This window comes from Artemia sp. Qi Xiang Cuo, chromosome 19 (genome assembly GCF_049724085.1).
Source record: "Artemia sp. Qi Xiang Cuo chromosome 19, ASM4972408v1, whole genome shotgun sequence".
NCBI lineage: Eukaryota > Metazoa > Arthropoda > Branchiopoda > Anostraca > Artemiidae > Artemia > Artemia sp. Qi Xiang Cuo.
In genome coordinates, this window is record NC_142812.1 from 8,875,523 (window position 1) to 8,892,373 (window position 16,851).

The 16,851-nt window shown below is 36.5% G+C and overlaps 1 protein-coding gene across 1 annotated transcript in view; it reads right to left on the bottom strand.

Annotated features, from left to right (window-relative positions):
* Nucleotides 1-16,851, bottom strand: part of LOC148940466 (cystathionine beta-synthase-like) — a 65,255-nt gene that overhangs the window by 8,735 nt on the left and 39,669 nt on the right. The window contains exons 5-6 of the mRNA XM_089105514.1: nt 10,094-10,364; nt 326-456 (exon numbers count right to left, since the gene is read on the bottom strand). Coding sequence (XP_088961640.1) covers nt 326-456; nt 10,094-10,364 — 402 coding nt within the window. The remainder of the gene's footprint in view (nt 1-325; nt 457-10,093; nt 10,365-16,851) is intronic.

Consider the following 16,851-nt stretch of genomic DNA (forward strand, 5'->3'; position numbering starts at 1 on the left):
GTATCCAAACATATTGTAAATGATTAAAATATGTATTTTATTTTTCGTCTGTGTTTTTGTTTCGTGTTTTTTTGCTTTTTCTTATATTTTTTGTTTAATTTGGTTTAGTTTGTTTTTATAAAGGCTTTCGGAACAAAAGTCTAAATATTCAAACCTTTCTTATTATTAAAGTTTATTTTTGTTTTTTTTCCGGAAAAACTATAAGATATATCCAAAACTTATGAATAAATTTTAGTTTCAAATAACTAATTACGAGAGCCTACGGAAGCAAAGGTGCTGCTTTACGGGACAATAATGAATATAGATTCAACAGCTTCTAACTTGCCTTTAATGCTCCCGCTAAGACCGTTCCGCAGGATCCTCCAACTAAAAGGCCCTCTTCCTTCATAATTTCTCTGCACATGTTAAAAGATTCATGATCACTTGGTTTATACCATTCATCTGTAACTTGGCCATCTACAAAAAAAAAAAAAATACACAAAAAGCCATATAGTGATAAATAAATTTGAAAAATTATTCGTTCCAATTTTGAAAAAAATCAGTATAGTTCTTTCAGATTTAGCTATTGTCTTTCAAAAAGGACAGTTAAGATTTAATCACCGCAGTTTCTTCTTTCTTTTTGTAAATCTTATATAGCCTACACCAAATAAATTTTTCCAAGAACAGTGAAGAGCAAAATTAAAACTTCAAAGAAGCAGAAATCTTCTTATGTGAGATGTCAAACCAAAACCTGGGCAGAAAGGACTGAATAAAGAAATAAAAGAAAACAAAAATAAATAAAATGAAAAATAAATTCAAACTTGATGTTGGAGCTTTTCTTTTCTCGTGCGGTTAAGGATTTCGATTTTACTGCTTACAAATAAAGTGCGATTTCAAAATTAAACAAACAAGTGTGCACACAAATAATTTGCATAAATTCATTGTGCTCCAAGGGGGTTCGAACGCCGCAGACGAGAATCCCGATCAACTGCCGCCGACGTGTCGTAACACCGCCACCGAGACATTCCATTGACTTTAAATTAATTTGAGCCAATTCTTTATTGCGTCAATCGCAATGTTGGAGCTTTTCTTTTCTCATGTGGTTAAGGATTTCGTTTTTCCCGCTTAGACATCAAGTGCGGTTTTCAAAATTAAACAAACAAGTGAGCACACAAATAACTTGTATGACTTCCTTGTGCTCCCAGGGTGAGTTTTTATTCAGCACTAGTTCTTGTAGCACATCCATTGAACAGACAATTGTCTTTTAAACAGACACCAGATTAAATTCCATGTAGGAACTTGGGATTTAAGGACCTCTCTATTTCAAGAGACCTTGGTATAGCAAAAAAAAACAATATTTTTTGAGCCCATGCCATAGGCAGGTGCTTATAAATACTGAGGTTTTGATTCCGTGACATACATGCGTTACTTGACACGGTAGGTTCTGAAAATTATCAAGTTCCTAACTGTTAGAATTTAACATCGAAGACTATTAATGTGTTTCATTATTTGTCATAAAACCACTGGAGGTGTAATTACTAGGAGGTGTCTAATTATAGGACGGGGATTTTCTTTAGACATAGACAGAAATTACTGGGAAGGAAACTACAAATTCAGATTTCCCTAATCACCATCTCAATAATAGAGACCATGCAGTTAATAAATTTTTAGTTTGACTCTAATCTTGGAAAATAGGCTATTGCCCAATCTTGGACAAAGGATCTTTAAATTGAAGTAGCTCAATCACGGACAGATTAAATCACTGAAATCTGTTGTGAAAAAGAGTAATTATATTTAAATAGACTTGGCTTTAAGATTGTAGACAGCCAATCCCAACTATCTGCATGAGGTCCAAGATTAAGAACCTGCTGTCCTTGTTTAGGGAAGCTACATTTTAGTCAAAACATTTGTCCAAGATCACACACTGTCCAAGTACTGTTTTTTTTTTATTCAAAGTCCTCTTTCATGTAGTAGATATGATCTGGCTGTTCCAGCCACTTTCATACATTATCTCTCCCACCACTCATAGTTGTCACACTGACCTCTGCAGTAGGTTCTACCTTCTCCCTAATGGCCTCATAGATGACTTTTACAAAGTTTCCAACTGCAACCCAAATTAAAACTAAGTTCACATTCCTTTTCACTATCTTACCCAAGAGAACTGTCTGAGTTGCCATCAACAGTCACTGTCTGAACCTTTTCAGTTTCATTTCCGCCCTCAGTGCTGTCTTCTCACCAAATCTCTTCACAGTTTGTTTCTTTTTTTTCTTGATTTTGTTGCTTCAATTGTTTGTTTTCCACCTCTTCGTTGCCTTCCTTGTAGCAAAGGCAGCTTCAATCTTGGCTTTCACTGATGTATCAATGAGCACTTTTGTTCTGCCCTTCTTCCTTCCTTGAAGCATTTTGTTTTCTTGGTAGTACTGGGATGTGGTTGTACCTGTTCAGGTATGACTTTCCTATTTCACAGTGCTGCAAAACGACAGGGCTTACAGAAAGCACTGGTTGAGAGGATAGCAGTGCAGGTAGTGATGGGGTTGGAGTTAGAGCCTCTAATGAGCACGGCAATTTGCCACCAGCTTCATGGGCTAAAAAACATTTGTTTGGTCTGTATTTGAGAGCACAGATCTTCATGATCAAAACCATCTAGATTGAAAGGGGATATACCTTCCAAATCCCTTCTGGATGTTTGATAGAATGAAAGCTAAGGGGAAAGATTTTTCTACTAACCCAGCTGTGATTTAAATGGTGACAGTTCTTCTCGATGGTGACGGTTGTTGGATGAAAAAATACTACTAATTCTGATAATTAATTCTGTTAGGAATACATTGCTGTTAGACATTTCAACTATTATGCAAGGGTTCTGAAATGCCACAGCCATTTCGTTTCTACCAGATTTCTACTTCTATTGATGAATAACTCCTGGCAGCGCTCCTCTGGAGCCCTCCTCTGCCCCCTCCCCTTATGGGCGCCCTTGATACACATTGTACTTTACTAATTAAATGGTATTGAATTGATGTTGGGAAGGGGCTGAGGAATAGATAGAGACAAGATTTAACACCAATGAGTACATCAAAATGAGTAGAAGCGATAACCAACCGAAGAAAAATGAAACTTACAACAAACAGAAATTGAACAGAAAACAGAAATTAAAATAAACGATGATGAAACCAGACTTTTGAATCACCAATCTACCAAACATAAAGACGGGATATTAACCTTCCCCAGGGGTGTCAATTAGGGTAAGGGCATAGGGGGGAATTGCCCCTCAGATTTTCGGCATTCTTATTACACACAAATGCCTCATTATACAAAGTGTGTGCTTACCGTGTTTTAATTTTTGACTTTTATTTTGCAATGTTATCCTCAGATTTGCAATCAACATGCTTAGACATTTTAAATTCTTGCTTGGGTGGAAATAAACACCATTTTTTTTTATTATTGAATAAAATAAAAGTTTTTTCAACTGAAAGTAAGGAGCAACATTTGAAACTTATAACAAATAGAAATTATTACGTATATGAGGGGGTTCACCCCATTGTCATACCACACTCTTTACGCTAAAGTACGAAATTTGTTGCAATTCTTTAAGAATGACCCCTGAATCAAAAAGGCCGTTTAATTAGAATAAATATCTCTTTTGAAAGTACTAAATAATTTAGCATAAAGAGCGAGATATTGACGATGATATTGACGATAATATGTAATAATTTCTCTTTGTTTTATGTTTTAATGTTGGTCCTTACTTTCAGTTGAAAAAACTTGTTTTTTTATTTAATTTCTGATCGCTTTTTAAATAATACTGGGAAATCCAGCACCCCCTTCATAGAAAATTCCCTTCCCCCGTGGAAACTATCTCAGTGTAAAGATCCTCCCACGTAACCCCATCCCCGACCCCCTCCACCAGAAACCCCCCCCTGAAAACATATGTATACTTCCCAACAACCAATACTATATGTAAACAATGGGCAAAGTTCATAACTTGCAGCCTTCCCCCCAGGGACTTTGGGGGATTGAGCCATCCTCAAAGATAAAGGTTATTTGATTTTTCGACTATACTGAACAAAATGGCAATCTCAAAACTTTGATCGGGTGACTTTGGGAAAATGATTAGCGTGGAGGGGGCCTAGTTGTCCTCCAATTTTTTTGATCACTTAAAAAGGGCACTAGAACTTTTAATTTCCGTTCGAATGACTCCTCTCGCGATATACTAGAGCCACTGGGTCAATACGGTCACCCCTGAAAAAAAAAACGTATCTGTGATCTTTCTTCTGTCGCTCCTTACTTACAGTTCGCTACCACGAACTGTTTAATGGACTTGTATTTTGCAATATTTATCTAAAATTCACAATTAACAAACTCACGACTTCTAAAAAACGACTTTGATGGATATCAAGCGCAAAAATACGTGCTGAATGGGTTTTTATTCTATAGTTTTGTATTGAAATTTCAGCCACAGATCAACAGCATCAGAAATAATTAAACACTCAAATACCATTTGTGAAATATGTACCACATATGTGCTAATTTTTAACTTCGATATTGCAATATTAGGTTGTGATCGACAGGCTTAGAAGCCCTTTAAATACCGGCTTTGGGACAAATGAAACACGATTCGTGAAATATGTGCTTAGTGTGTTTTTATGTGAAGTCATGCTGCGATCTGAAGGCCTTTTGATCATTGAAACTAAATCTGTAAATGTGAGTCAAAATGAAAAGATCAATTGACCAAAAGGTAATATGTGCATGCTAATACTAATTACAACATACTTGGAGGTGGGGGGAATGAAATGGTAACGGTTCCAATGGGCTAATTTTGAACTTTTCACACACATTGAAAATCCTTGTATTTCGGCAGGTTTATTCACATAGCCTATGGCTCTTGCCTAAATACAGGGATGATAGCACCCCCAAGGCCCATATCAAAATCGTTTTAGGGGAGCCGTGAAGATATTTCAGGCTGCCCTTAAATCAGTTCAAAGGCAGGCATGAAGAGGCTTCAAACTGCCCTTCAATCAGTTAGAAAGCCAGGATAACTTCCAACTTGCGACCAAATGAGCCATTCTCCAAGCTTATCCGACTATTCATTCTATGGCTGTGAAAAATTTGACAACAAGTTTGCACTGCATTGACCTTACACAGCTTCGTCCTATAGCAAATTATGGCTACTTACCGTATTAGTATCAACGTTAGCACATGCCGTCCTATGGACACTAGCCAGAGAATTTTATGTCGGCTGATTCAATTGATTCACTTAATGTCGCTCATTCTTGCAAATAAATTGAAGTAATAAGAGTAGCAGCTCTCAAAAATGTCTGCTGAGGAAATGGCGGTTTTGCCATCTAGCTTTAATGCTTGGAATTACTAATTCTTAATGATCACAGATGATCTACTAAATTCGGATGATCTATTAAATTTGGATATTTTTCTTCTCTTTTACCAGAGGAGAGGGTACCACCTCTGAGGTTTCCAGGAGGGCGAGAGGGTGACAGCCTGTCATAGAATATCGACAAAAGGTCTCTTTTGAACGCAAATTTAAAGTCCCAGTGCCCTTTTTAAGTAATTAAATAAAAAAAAATAAAGTTTTTCAACTGAAAGTAAGGAGCAACATTAAAACTTAAGACGAACAGAAATTATTACATATATGAGGGGGCTCACCCCCTAGTCATTACCTCCCGCTTTACACTACAGTTTGAATTTTGTTCCAATTCTTTAAGAATGACCCCTGAATCACAAAGGCCGTTTAATTAGAATAAATAGCTCTTTTGAAAGTACTATAGAACACTTTAGCGTAAAGAGAGGGGTATTGACTAGGGGGCGAACTCCCTCATATACATAATAATTTCTGTTCGTTTTAAGTTTTAATGTTGCTCCTTACTTTCAGTTGAAGGTTTTTTTTTATTTAATATCTGATCGTGTTTTAAATAATACTGGGAGATCCGGCGCCCCTTCACCGAAATGTCCCTTCCCCCATAAGAACATCCTCCATGGAAAGATCCTCCCACGTAACTCCCTCGTCTGACTCCCCCTCCCCCTAGAAAGAATCCCTCCTGAAATGTCAGTATACTTCCCAATAACCAGTACTATATGTAAACAACGGGCAAAGTTTATAACTTGCAGTCCTTCCCTGGGCACTGTGCGGGATTAAGCAGTCATCCTAAAAGACCTGTTTATTAGATTTTCGACTATGCTGAACAAAATCGCTATCTCCAAATTTTGATCGGGTGACTTTGGGAAAAAAAGTCAGCATGGGAGGGGGCCTAGTTGCCCTCTAATTTTTTTGGTCACTTAAAAAGGCCACTAGAACTTTTAATTTCCGTTCAAATGATCCCTCTTGCGATATTCTAGGACCAAAGGGTTTATACGATCACCCCTGTAAAAAAAAACAACAAATAAACACGCATCTTTGATATTTCATCTGGCAAAAAATGCAAACTTCCACTTTTTTGCTGAGAGGAGCTTGAAACCTCTACATTAGGGGTCTTTAATATGCTGAATGTAATTGTGTGGTTTTCGTTTAAATTCTATCACTTTTAGGGGGTGTTTCCCCCTTTGTTTTGAAAATAAGGCAAATTTTTTCAAGCTCGTAGCTTTTGATGGGTTAGACTAAAATTGATGAAACTGGCTATGTATTTGAAATCAGCATAAAAATTCAATTGTTTTGATGTATCTAATATTATCAAAATTCCATTTTTTAGAGTTTTAGTTACTATTGAGGCGGGTTGCTCCTTACTTACAGTTCGTTACCGCGAACTGTTTGACAAAAGAGATCACCGCAACAAAAGGCTAATTTCTGCCATGCTGGGCCACAACAAATAGGACTCAAACACAACTGAATCCGTGTGCCGAAAATAGGACCTCATTGTTTCCAAATAGGAACAAATACAGCCAAGGCCGTACACAGAGGGGGAGTTAGGGGGGTTTGAACCCTCCCCGAAATGTTTATCTGACTCGTAAAAACGTAACAAAAATGGATACAAAACAAATTTTGTATGCGTTTTTTGATTTTTTTTTGTGTATCCCCCCCCCCCCTTCAAATTTTTTCATTAAAACCCCCTTCAAAACGGCCTTGAATACAGCCGAGAAAACATGCAAGGTATTCAATTGGTTATAAACTGCCGAACAGCTATTATATTACTTCCCAGTTTCAGACACCATCCTGCCACGCGATGATATTGTATAGTTGAACAACAGTGATGATCCTCTGGGATGGAGGGTGTACCCTAATTCTGCTTTATTGGGACAAATATGTGAAAACCCGTAAGAAGTATTTCAAGATAAAAATGGCGGGAGGGTAATTTAACATCTGACGTATGTTCTTTTGGAAGAGCGTCAAGGGTTTGATCTTATTAAGTATAAAATAGAGTGTAAGTATAAGTATAAAAGAGTATATTCACTATACTCTTAAGTATAAAAGAGTATATTCACTATACTCTTAAGCATAAAAGAGTATATTCACTTGCTTTTCTGGTCAGAGGCGGCAGGGTTTGGGGCCATGTCTCCCTTAGGAAGAATATGTGTCTGAAGAACCCCTTGCCCCTTGGAAGTATGATAACTATGGCCCGAAAGTAAACTTTCCGCATTTCAGATTAAAAAGTAAGAGTATGAGGGGGTAGCAGCCCCCTTATGTTTGAGAGAATCCCATTTTAATATTGAGAGTAAATACACCTGAACGATGCCATCCACTCTCAAAACATTGTAATGTAATGGTTTAGCTCTATCATAAAAAAAAACTTAAAATTTAATTGTAACGGCCGCCTCCTTTAGGCTTTGGACAGGACTGACTATTGAATGCTATAGATAGATAGATAAGTGTATTAAAGCCACAAATATGGCCATGAACACAAAAAGAACACAAATATAATAAACTTAAATCAGCGATCGTCATAAAAAGCACAAAGACAATGAACTTGTATCAGCCATCATCAACAAACACTTAAATGAGACATACACTTAAAAACAAGTTTTTTTTACTGAAAGCAAGGAACAGCACACAAAACTTAAAACTAACAGACATTAATCCGTATATATGGGAGAGAGGTGCTGTCCCTTCGTTGGACCTCTCTCTTTACGCTAAAGTTTGACTTTTTGTCATAATTCTTTAAGAAATACTGCTCAAACACAAGAGCCGTTGAATCTTAATAAGAAGTGTTTAGCAAGAACTTTAAGGCAGCCACCCCCCATTTTTTCTTACTATCCGGCTGAAAAAATTGCGTTTTTTAAAATTTAATTTGAACTCAACACTTTAGTAACAAAAAAAAATGCAATGCAATTCCTCATTGAATACTCTTTGCAAATATATTCATCTTTGCAAATACTCTTTGCAAATATGTTTATAAAAGAACACTAAATAAGAATTATATTTTAAGTGACGTCACATTGGCTCGTATTTCCAGCCACTTAAGAATTAACTTCGAATTAGACCCCTCATTTTAAAATTCTTCTTTTTGTTTTCTTAAACCTGATCAATTGAAAATAATTTACTCATTTTATTTAACAAAATTTCCAGATACCTTGCTATTCTACAAATAAAACGAGGCGACGTACTATTTTAAACACCTGGAAGCATCAACTCATTTTTTCCGAATATCCCTTCCCTTATCGTAGAGGCCCTGGCTCTGGCTCAAGCAATGCATTAAATAAACCTCTTTGACTCTGCAAAGCGGGCAAGTATGTCTGTCTTCATTGAAACATCTTTCTTTAGAATATCCTTTAAATTTAGCGTTGATTGGCAAGCATTTTTTGTTGTATCCACAATGTCAAATATCTAGTTGATAAATTCAGCTTAAGGTAAAACTCCTGCCCATAAGACACCTTAACATCCTTATAAAATTTTAGTGTTTCTGTTTTTTTTTTATCTCCTCACTCCCTTTCTGGATCATTTGAATTTCTAGTACTATCTTAATCCGATTCTCCAAATTTGCATTTACGTCCATTGGTCCTCTACCTTCATTAAAAAAAAAAGAAAATCATATTTTGTCTAAAATGTATTTATTTTTTGTGGCCCTGATTTTTTTCCCTCTGCAAAAGCAAACCTACATAAGCTGCCTTAAATAACCTGTCACTCGATAACTGGACGACTCTCAACCAAAAATTTATCATTGAAACTAGTCTGTAATTTTTTAGTGCCCATATACCTAGATCTTCATTTAAAATTTGGGAACGAGTTGTTCTATGCAGCCCAAACAATCTCTTAAAGTACCCTAATTGAACTCTCTAGCTGAGCCGCTTTCTCATGTCCCCAAATCTCTGCTCCGTAATGTAGAATGGGTATTATTCTCGCTAAAAGACCCTTTTATGAAACGACAAATTTGTTATTCCCATTACATTACTCCGGAAAATTGTAAACATTGCTGCTCTTCTACGGTTTATCGTTTCTTTTATATGTGAATTTCATCTTCCATTACTTTGAAAAATATATCTAAGATACTTAATTTTATCCACAACTTGTATCTCCTCCCCTTCAAACCAAAATTTACTTTAACATGTATGATTCCTTTTGTTAAATACAACCATTTTTGATTTTTGAACGTAAACGTTCAGAAATTTCTGAACGTTTACCTGATTAAACCTGAAGGCACTTCATCTTTAGATAATCATCTGTTAAATCCATAAGGTTCTGTAAATCGTGTGCCGAATTCGCCACTAGAGCAGTGTCATCCGCAAACAACAACACTGACAAGTTTTCATTACCTAATGTCACTGTTTGAGCACATTTTTTTGCTAAAGATTCAAAAATGTCATTAATAAAAGGACCAAAAAGTCGAGGTGGCAAGGCGCTTCCCTGCTTTACTCCTTTCTTAACTTTAGAAGGCCTTGAAAGACCCCACCCAAATACTCTTACTATTGCACTAGTTTCAAAATACATATTGACAACCAAACAATAAACTATATTAAAATGGAATTTGTTTTAAAGAAACTAAAGAGGGGCGTTAAAACTTAAAAGAAGAGAAATTAACTAAAATAACATGCCCCTACCCCTACAGAACAGGCTTTTGGAGCTATAGATCTAAGAAATAGGTTCCAATTGAATAAAGAAATATAAGCATAAAATAAAAAATAGAAAATTGTAAGTTCAATTTAAAAAGAATAAAAATTTTTGACATTTAATACGCACCAAGCACTGTAGGGGTAAAATCGTGGCCAATCCCTTCAACTTCGAAAAACTTCTTTTTAGATCTATCTTCGTCGCTCATAATTGAACCTTCTGGTTCTACACCAACAATAATGCAGTTGGGCATTTTTTCCTTGAATTTCCTTCCAATTCCAGTAAGGGTTCCACCAGTACCAGCTCCAATGACCACCATGTCTAGTTTTCCATCACATTGTTCAATGATTTCTTCTGCAGTCAAGTCGTAATGGGCAAGCGGATTGCTGGCACTTCTATACTAAAAGACATTTATTAATTTTAATTAAGACAAGAGCATGTAAAATAATATCAAAATAGGAGGGAGGGACACATCATCAAAAAGCCCCCTAATCAGATAAATTGCAAAAAAGGAAATTGTTTGAAAAGTCGCAAGTCTGGACATTTGGTAGGGTTTAAAAGCCCCCCCCCCCCCAAACTGCATACAATGCATTTTTAATATAAAATCCCAGTTATAGCTTATCGAGCCATGAAGTGACTTAACAGATAAGTATACAGAGGGAAGATGGATGGAGAGTGTCTACAAGCCCTGAACCTTCACCCCAAATTTTATGGTTTCCCAAGATTACATGAACCTTTCCCCTCTAGCTAGAATAACCTTCTACTCAAACACACTGACTACAAAATTCAAGAGGCGACACGTTTCTAGTTTCTAGGCGCGCAGAGAAACTAGAAATGCGTATCAGGCTTTTCAAGTGTTACCGACCTGCTGACCGTACAATGAAGCGCTTTCATGCAGTGAAAATCACCAATCAAAAATAATACCGAATTCTCAACTTCAAATTAATAAGTTTTAAGCTATTCAAAATAATTTTAAAAATGATAACCAGTGTTGCGTTTGAAATAAGGACAAAATAATGCCTAGTTCCTGATTTCTTCCATGAACATCTTAGGATTGATGACCAGATAGTATGTTTTCATGAGAAAATCCATTTTTCCGGGATGGGGGAGGGGGTATTGTTTTTGGTATTGAACGGCTAAGCTACGACGAAAAGCTATTTACTCTCAAATCTTCAAAATCGACTATTTCTGCAAGCGAATATGCAAGCGAGTATGCAGGTTCAACAGCAGGGCTGAGCTGTTGTCAGAGGCAACGCTATAGCGTTGCCTATAGTAAAGGCCATACGGCTCCAATGTTTTATTATTATTAAATTAAAAAAAACAAGTTTATTTAACAGAAAGTAAGGAGCGACATTAAAACTTAAAACGAACAGAAATTATTCCGTATATGGAAGGGGCTGTCCCCTCCTCAACGCCTTGCTCTTTACGCTAAAGTTTGACTCTTTCTCACAACTCTATTTGTTCAAACAGTAAAAGAACTTAAAAAAAAACAACATACAAACAAACAAATAAACACGCATCCGTGACTTTTCTTCTGACGAACAATGCAAAATTCCACATTTTCTCAGGTAGGAGCTTGAAACCTCTACAGTAGGGTTCTCTGATACGCTAAATATGATGGTTTGATTTTCATTACTATTCATCACTTTTAGGAGGAGTTTCTACCTTTTTTCTAAAATTAGGTAACTTTTGATGGGTAAGATTAAACTTGATGAAACTTAAATATTTGAAATTCCAATTCTTTCGATGTATCTACTGGTATCAAAATTCAGTTTTTTTTAGAATTTTGGCTACTATTGAACCGGGTCGCTCCTTACTTACAGTTCGTTACCAAGAACTGTGATTTTTTTCCCCGGAGGCATTTCATATAGAAGGAGTCGTCGTATAAGCTTCAAGGGGGGCCCATACGATAGGTTATCGAGAGTTCTACTTCTCTTTTTCAGAGTCAAAAGAGATCGGAGGGCACCTAACCCCCCCTTTCATACCATTTTTTCTCAAACCCATCCGAAGAGCTTTGAGATAGCCATTTTTTTAAAAATAGTTCAAAGACCATATAACGAAAACTCCGGGGTCAACACGGCCCCCCACGGCCTGATGGCAGGCGTTGTAAGTTATGCCTCGGGGGAATATATGGTTCTTATGGAAGGTATGCTCGTAAAAACTCCAGAGAGGGCTCATTTAATTGGGAATTGAAAGTTCTTGTTCAGTTTTTGAGAGTCAAAAGAGATTGGAGGGCAACTAGCCCCTCCCCACGCTCCTTTTTCCCAAATGCATCCGATAAAAGTTTTGAGATAGCCATTTTATTAAAAATTGTACAAAAGTCAGAAACAAAAACTCAGGTGGCGACACAGCCCCCCAGGGCCCGGGGGCAGGCGTTGTAAGTTATGCCCTGGGGCAGGGCATAAGGAACGTGGAAGTTTATACATCCCTTATATATCTGAAGTTTATACAAGGGATGCTTGTATAAACTTCAGAGAGGGCTCATTTGATTGGAAATTGAAAGTTCGAGTTCAATTTTTATGAATCAAAAGAGATTCGACGGCAACTAGCCCCCCCCCACGCCTTCTTTTTCTAAACCAATCTGATGAAAATTTTGGGATAAATATGTTGTTAAAAATAGTTTAAAAGTCGGGTAAGAAAAACTCGGGTGTCAATACAACCCCCCAGGACACGGGGGAAGGCATTCTAAATCATGCCCTGAAGGCATGTATGGTTTTTACGAAAGGGATGCTCGTATAAACTTAATAGAGGGCTCATTTGATTGGAAATTGAAAGTTCTAATTCACTAGAAAAAAACTCCGGTGTCGACTCAACCCTCCAGGGCCCGGGCGGTAGGGTTGTAAGTGTTGTCCTGAAGGCGTATATGGTTCTTATGAAAGGGATGCTCGTATAAACTTCAGAGAGGGTCATTTGATTGGAAATTGAAAGTTCTATTTCACTTTTTAAGAGTCAAAAGAAGTCAAAGGGCAACTATCCCCCCCATGCCTCTTTTCCCCCAAATGCATCCGATACAAATTTCGATATAGCCTTTTTGTTAAAAATAGTCCAAAGGTCAGATAACAAAAACTCCTGTGTCGACACAACCCCCAGGATCCGGGGGCAGGCGCTGCAAGTTATGCCCTGGTGGCATATATGGTTCTTATGGAAGGGATGCTCGTATAAACTTCAGAGAGGGCTCATTTAAATGAAAATTTAAATTTCTAGTTCCATTTTGAAGAGTGGAACTAGATGGAACCTGGTGGCATATATGGTTCTTATGGAAGGGATGCTCGTACAAACTTCAGAGAGGGCTCATTTGATTGGAAATTGAAAGTTCCACTTTACTTTTTAAGTCGAAAGAGATCCAAGGGCAACTAGCCCCTCCCCCTTCCATACATTTTTCTTCCCCAAACCCATCCGATAAAAATTTTGAGGCGGCCGTTTTGTTAAAAATGGTTTCAAACATCAGATATCAAAACTTCGGTGTCGAAACAATCCCCCGGGGCCCGGGGACAGGCGTTGTAAGTTGTGTCCTGGGTGCATATATGGTTCTTATAGAAGGTATGCTCGTATAATCTTCAGAGAGGGCTCATTTAATTTTTTTTACTTTGAAGTGTTCACTTTGATACTAGTTTTGATACTTCGATGAACATTTGATTTAAACAAAAAAAATTTGATTTTGAAATAAGGCATTTTTAAAAACTTGAAACTTTTTTAAATAAAAAATGAAGATAAATTAATTAAGAAAAACTTCCGACAAAGAAGTTTTTCAAAGAAAAGTAAAGGCCATTTAAAACTTAAGATCAGCAGATACAAATATCTGTTAAAATTCAAACTCAAAACGACCAGAAATCACTATTAAAGAATAAATGAAACCCAAAACAAACAGAAAATTAAACAAAAATCATAACAGTAATATATACAACAAGTAATAATATAAATGAATAAATAAATCTTAAAGCGAGTAATGATTAAATTGAGTATACAAATCAAGATTAAAACGAAAAAAATAGTTTGTTATTGAATTATAAATGAAACCCAAACCGAACAGAAATTAAATAAAGAATCAATGCAAACAAACATGCAATAGATACTAATGTAAATGAAGAAATAAATCTTAAAACGAGTGAAACTTAAATTGAATATGCAACTCAGGCTTGAAATGAACAAAAATCACTACAAACAAGAACTCGGGTATCGCCTCCTTCTCTCACTGTAAAAGTCTAAAACCCACTGCGTCATGGCGCTTTACTGAAAACTATATGTGTCTTGAACAGTCTTGGAAAGCATAAACAAAATCAAACTGAATATTTGATTTGATACTTGAATATTTGATATTTGATATATAATGATAATAATTGTTTAAAAAATCCATCAGTTCAAGATTTATTTCACTGTAATTTTATTTTATTTTCAAGGCTGTAAGAACTGAAAAAGAAAATATTTGTAATACAACTCGTTTTCAGTGAAGCGCCAATGACGCAGTAGGCTTTAGGTTTTTACGCTTAAGGAAGCGGATAATTTTAGGGGTCTTTAACAATTTTAGAAAGAACTAATAAATTAAACTGAATATTTGATGTATAATGATATTAATAGCTGAAAGCTCATCAGTTCAAATTTTACTGTAACTTTAATTTTAATTTTCAATATTAAGTACAAAAGAAAATAATTGTGATACAATTCGTCTTATGTAAAGTGCCAATGATGCAGGCCAGAACATAATTTGCACTTTACTCAAAAAAATACAAATGAATTTGCATTGTCAGTTTAATATACATATACTGATATTTAGTAATCAAAATGTTAATATTATTTGATTTATTATAAGAATAAAAACATTTATATTTTTTCAGTAAAGTGCAAATTATGTTCTGGCCATGGGAAGGCATAGGGGTTTTGAACCCAACTCATGTTAATTTCTGCCCGTTTTGAGTTGACTCGGTTATTTATTGTAATTTCTGTTCGTTTTGGGATTCATTTATTTATCAATGCTGATTTGTGGTAGTTTCACGCTTGGTAGAATATTTGATTATATTTTTGCTGATTTTTGGTTTAACGGAGTTCCTTACTTTTCTTTGAAAAAATTATTTAGTGGTAAAAGTTTTTCTTAATTAATAACTTTCAAAGGGTGAAATAAAAAATGATGAAGTGACATGTCGGAAGTATAAAAAGCAGGAGACTTAAATGCAAGTTTGGTAGCCCAAAAAAAGACCTAATTTAGCGTGCAAATCTTTCCTTGGAAGTTTAATTCTTCTAGCTTAACAACCTTCCAATATTTGTCATGTAACAGGCTTATAACAGATGAAATGGGAAATTCGTGGGAGGGTGTAAAAAGGGAGGCTTTGAATAGTTCGTGTGTTGGCTTCAGGCGGCTTGGTGCTGCGGTGAGTTATTAGTAGTAGTAGTAGTAGAAATTGAAAAGCAGATTATTGTAATATAGTTTTAGTTTAATCAAGTTAGACCTAATCAAGGTTGCAGGTCTATTCTTGAAAACTTTATTCATATAGCTTAAAAATTTCCCAAGATTTTATCATGCAACGAATCTTCATTCAAACGCCTAGACATCTGATGCAAGTGACTGGTTTTTAATCTTTATTGCAATACGCTCAGTCGGCCCCTAAGAATGACACCCTTAACCGAATAAATGAATAGGGGAATTTTTATGCCCGAGCAACATCATAGTCACATCTGTTGATATAAAAACACCAAGATTTATGAATGATGGATGACAAATCCTTTATAGTAACTCACACTGCTTTTTACGAGATTTGCTGGGTAACTAAAGAACTGTCAGTGGCTACATGACAGAAGAAATTACGAGATTTGCTGGTTAACTAAAGAACTGTCAGTGGCTACATGAGATAGAAATCTCACAACAAAAATAGAAAAATAAGGCAGCATCATTCAGCCAGGGGGGGGGCCCGCCCCCCCCCCCGTATGGGCACCCATGCCAGTGTATACTCAGGTCCACCCTGTTGTTCTACAGGTTTGTTAAAAATCCTAAAAAAAAATTAATTCCTTCTGCCGTGTGTCACGTTTTGCTAACAAACCATAAGAACGACCTAGTAAAACTTGGCAATATATTGACTTAGTCCTTACCTTAGACCTTAGATCCTCCTGCACCGCCAGGGACGCCTAGGGCATCAGTGAATATTCGCCAATCGGGTCTGAGATGAGCCGATGCGTATACATCTTCCCAATCTGGTTGGAGAGAGGCATTCAGGCGGCATAGGTCACTGTTGAGGTTTGCCTCAATGTGTTTCGAGGTCTCCCTTGCTTTTGGCTTCCAACTGGCTGCCACTCAACTGTAGACTTCGGGATTCGATAGTTTTCCATTCTTAAAACGTGTCCGAGATACCTCCATCTACGGGATCTGATAGTGTCGGTTATTAGTGGTTGATTGGTGATTCTCCGAATGGTATCGTTTGAGACCCTTTCCGACCAATGTATATTCAGCATCCTCCTGAGGCAATTGTACTCAAAAGCAAGAATCTTCTTCTCTTGTTGAATGTTCAAGTGCCAAGTCTCAGCGGCATACAGGAGGACTGGTAAAGCGTTACTGTTGAGTAAGCGCAGCTTCAGGCGATTTGAATAATTCCTGGATTTCCAGATTCTTTTTAATTAATTGAAGGCTGCGTTAGCTTGCCCTATTCTAGTTATGACTTCTTTTGTGGTAGATCCAGTATTCTCTATGATGCTGCCCAAATACTTAAACTCAATAACTTGTTCAATTTCCTCACCAGCACTTGCGATATGTAAGGGGGAATTGGATTTTGCCATGGTTTTTATCTTTCCTGCATTTATTTTAAGACCATGTTGGCTGGCTTTCACACTGACTCTGTGAATGAAGTACTGCAAGCGGTGCTTGCAACCCTGAACTAATGTTATGTCGTATTGACATAGTAACC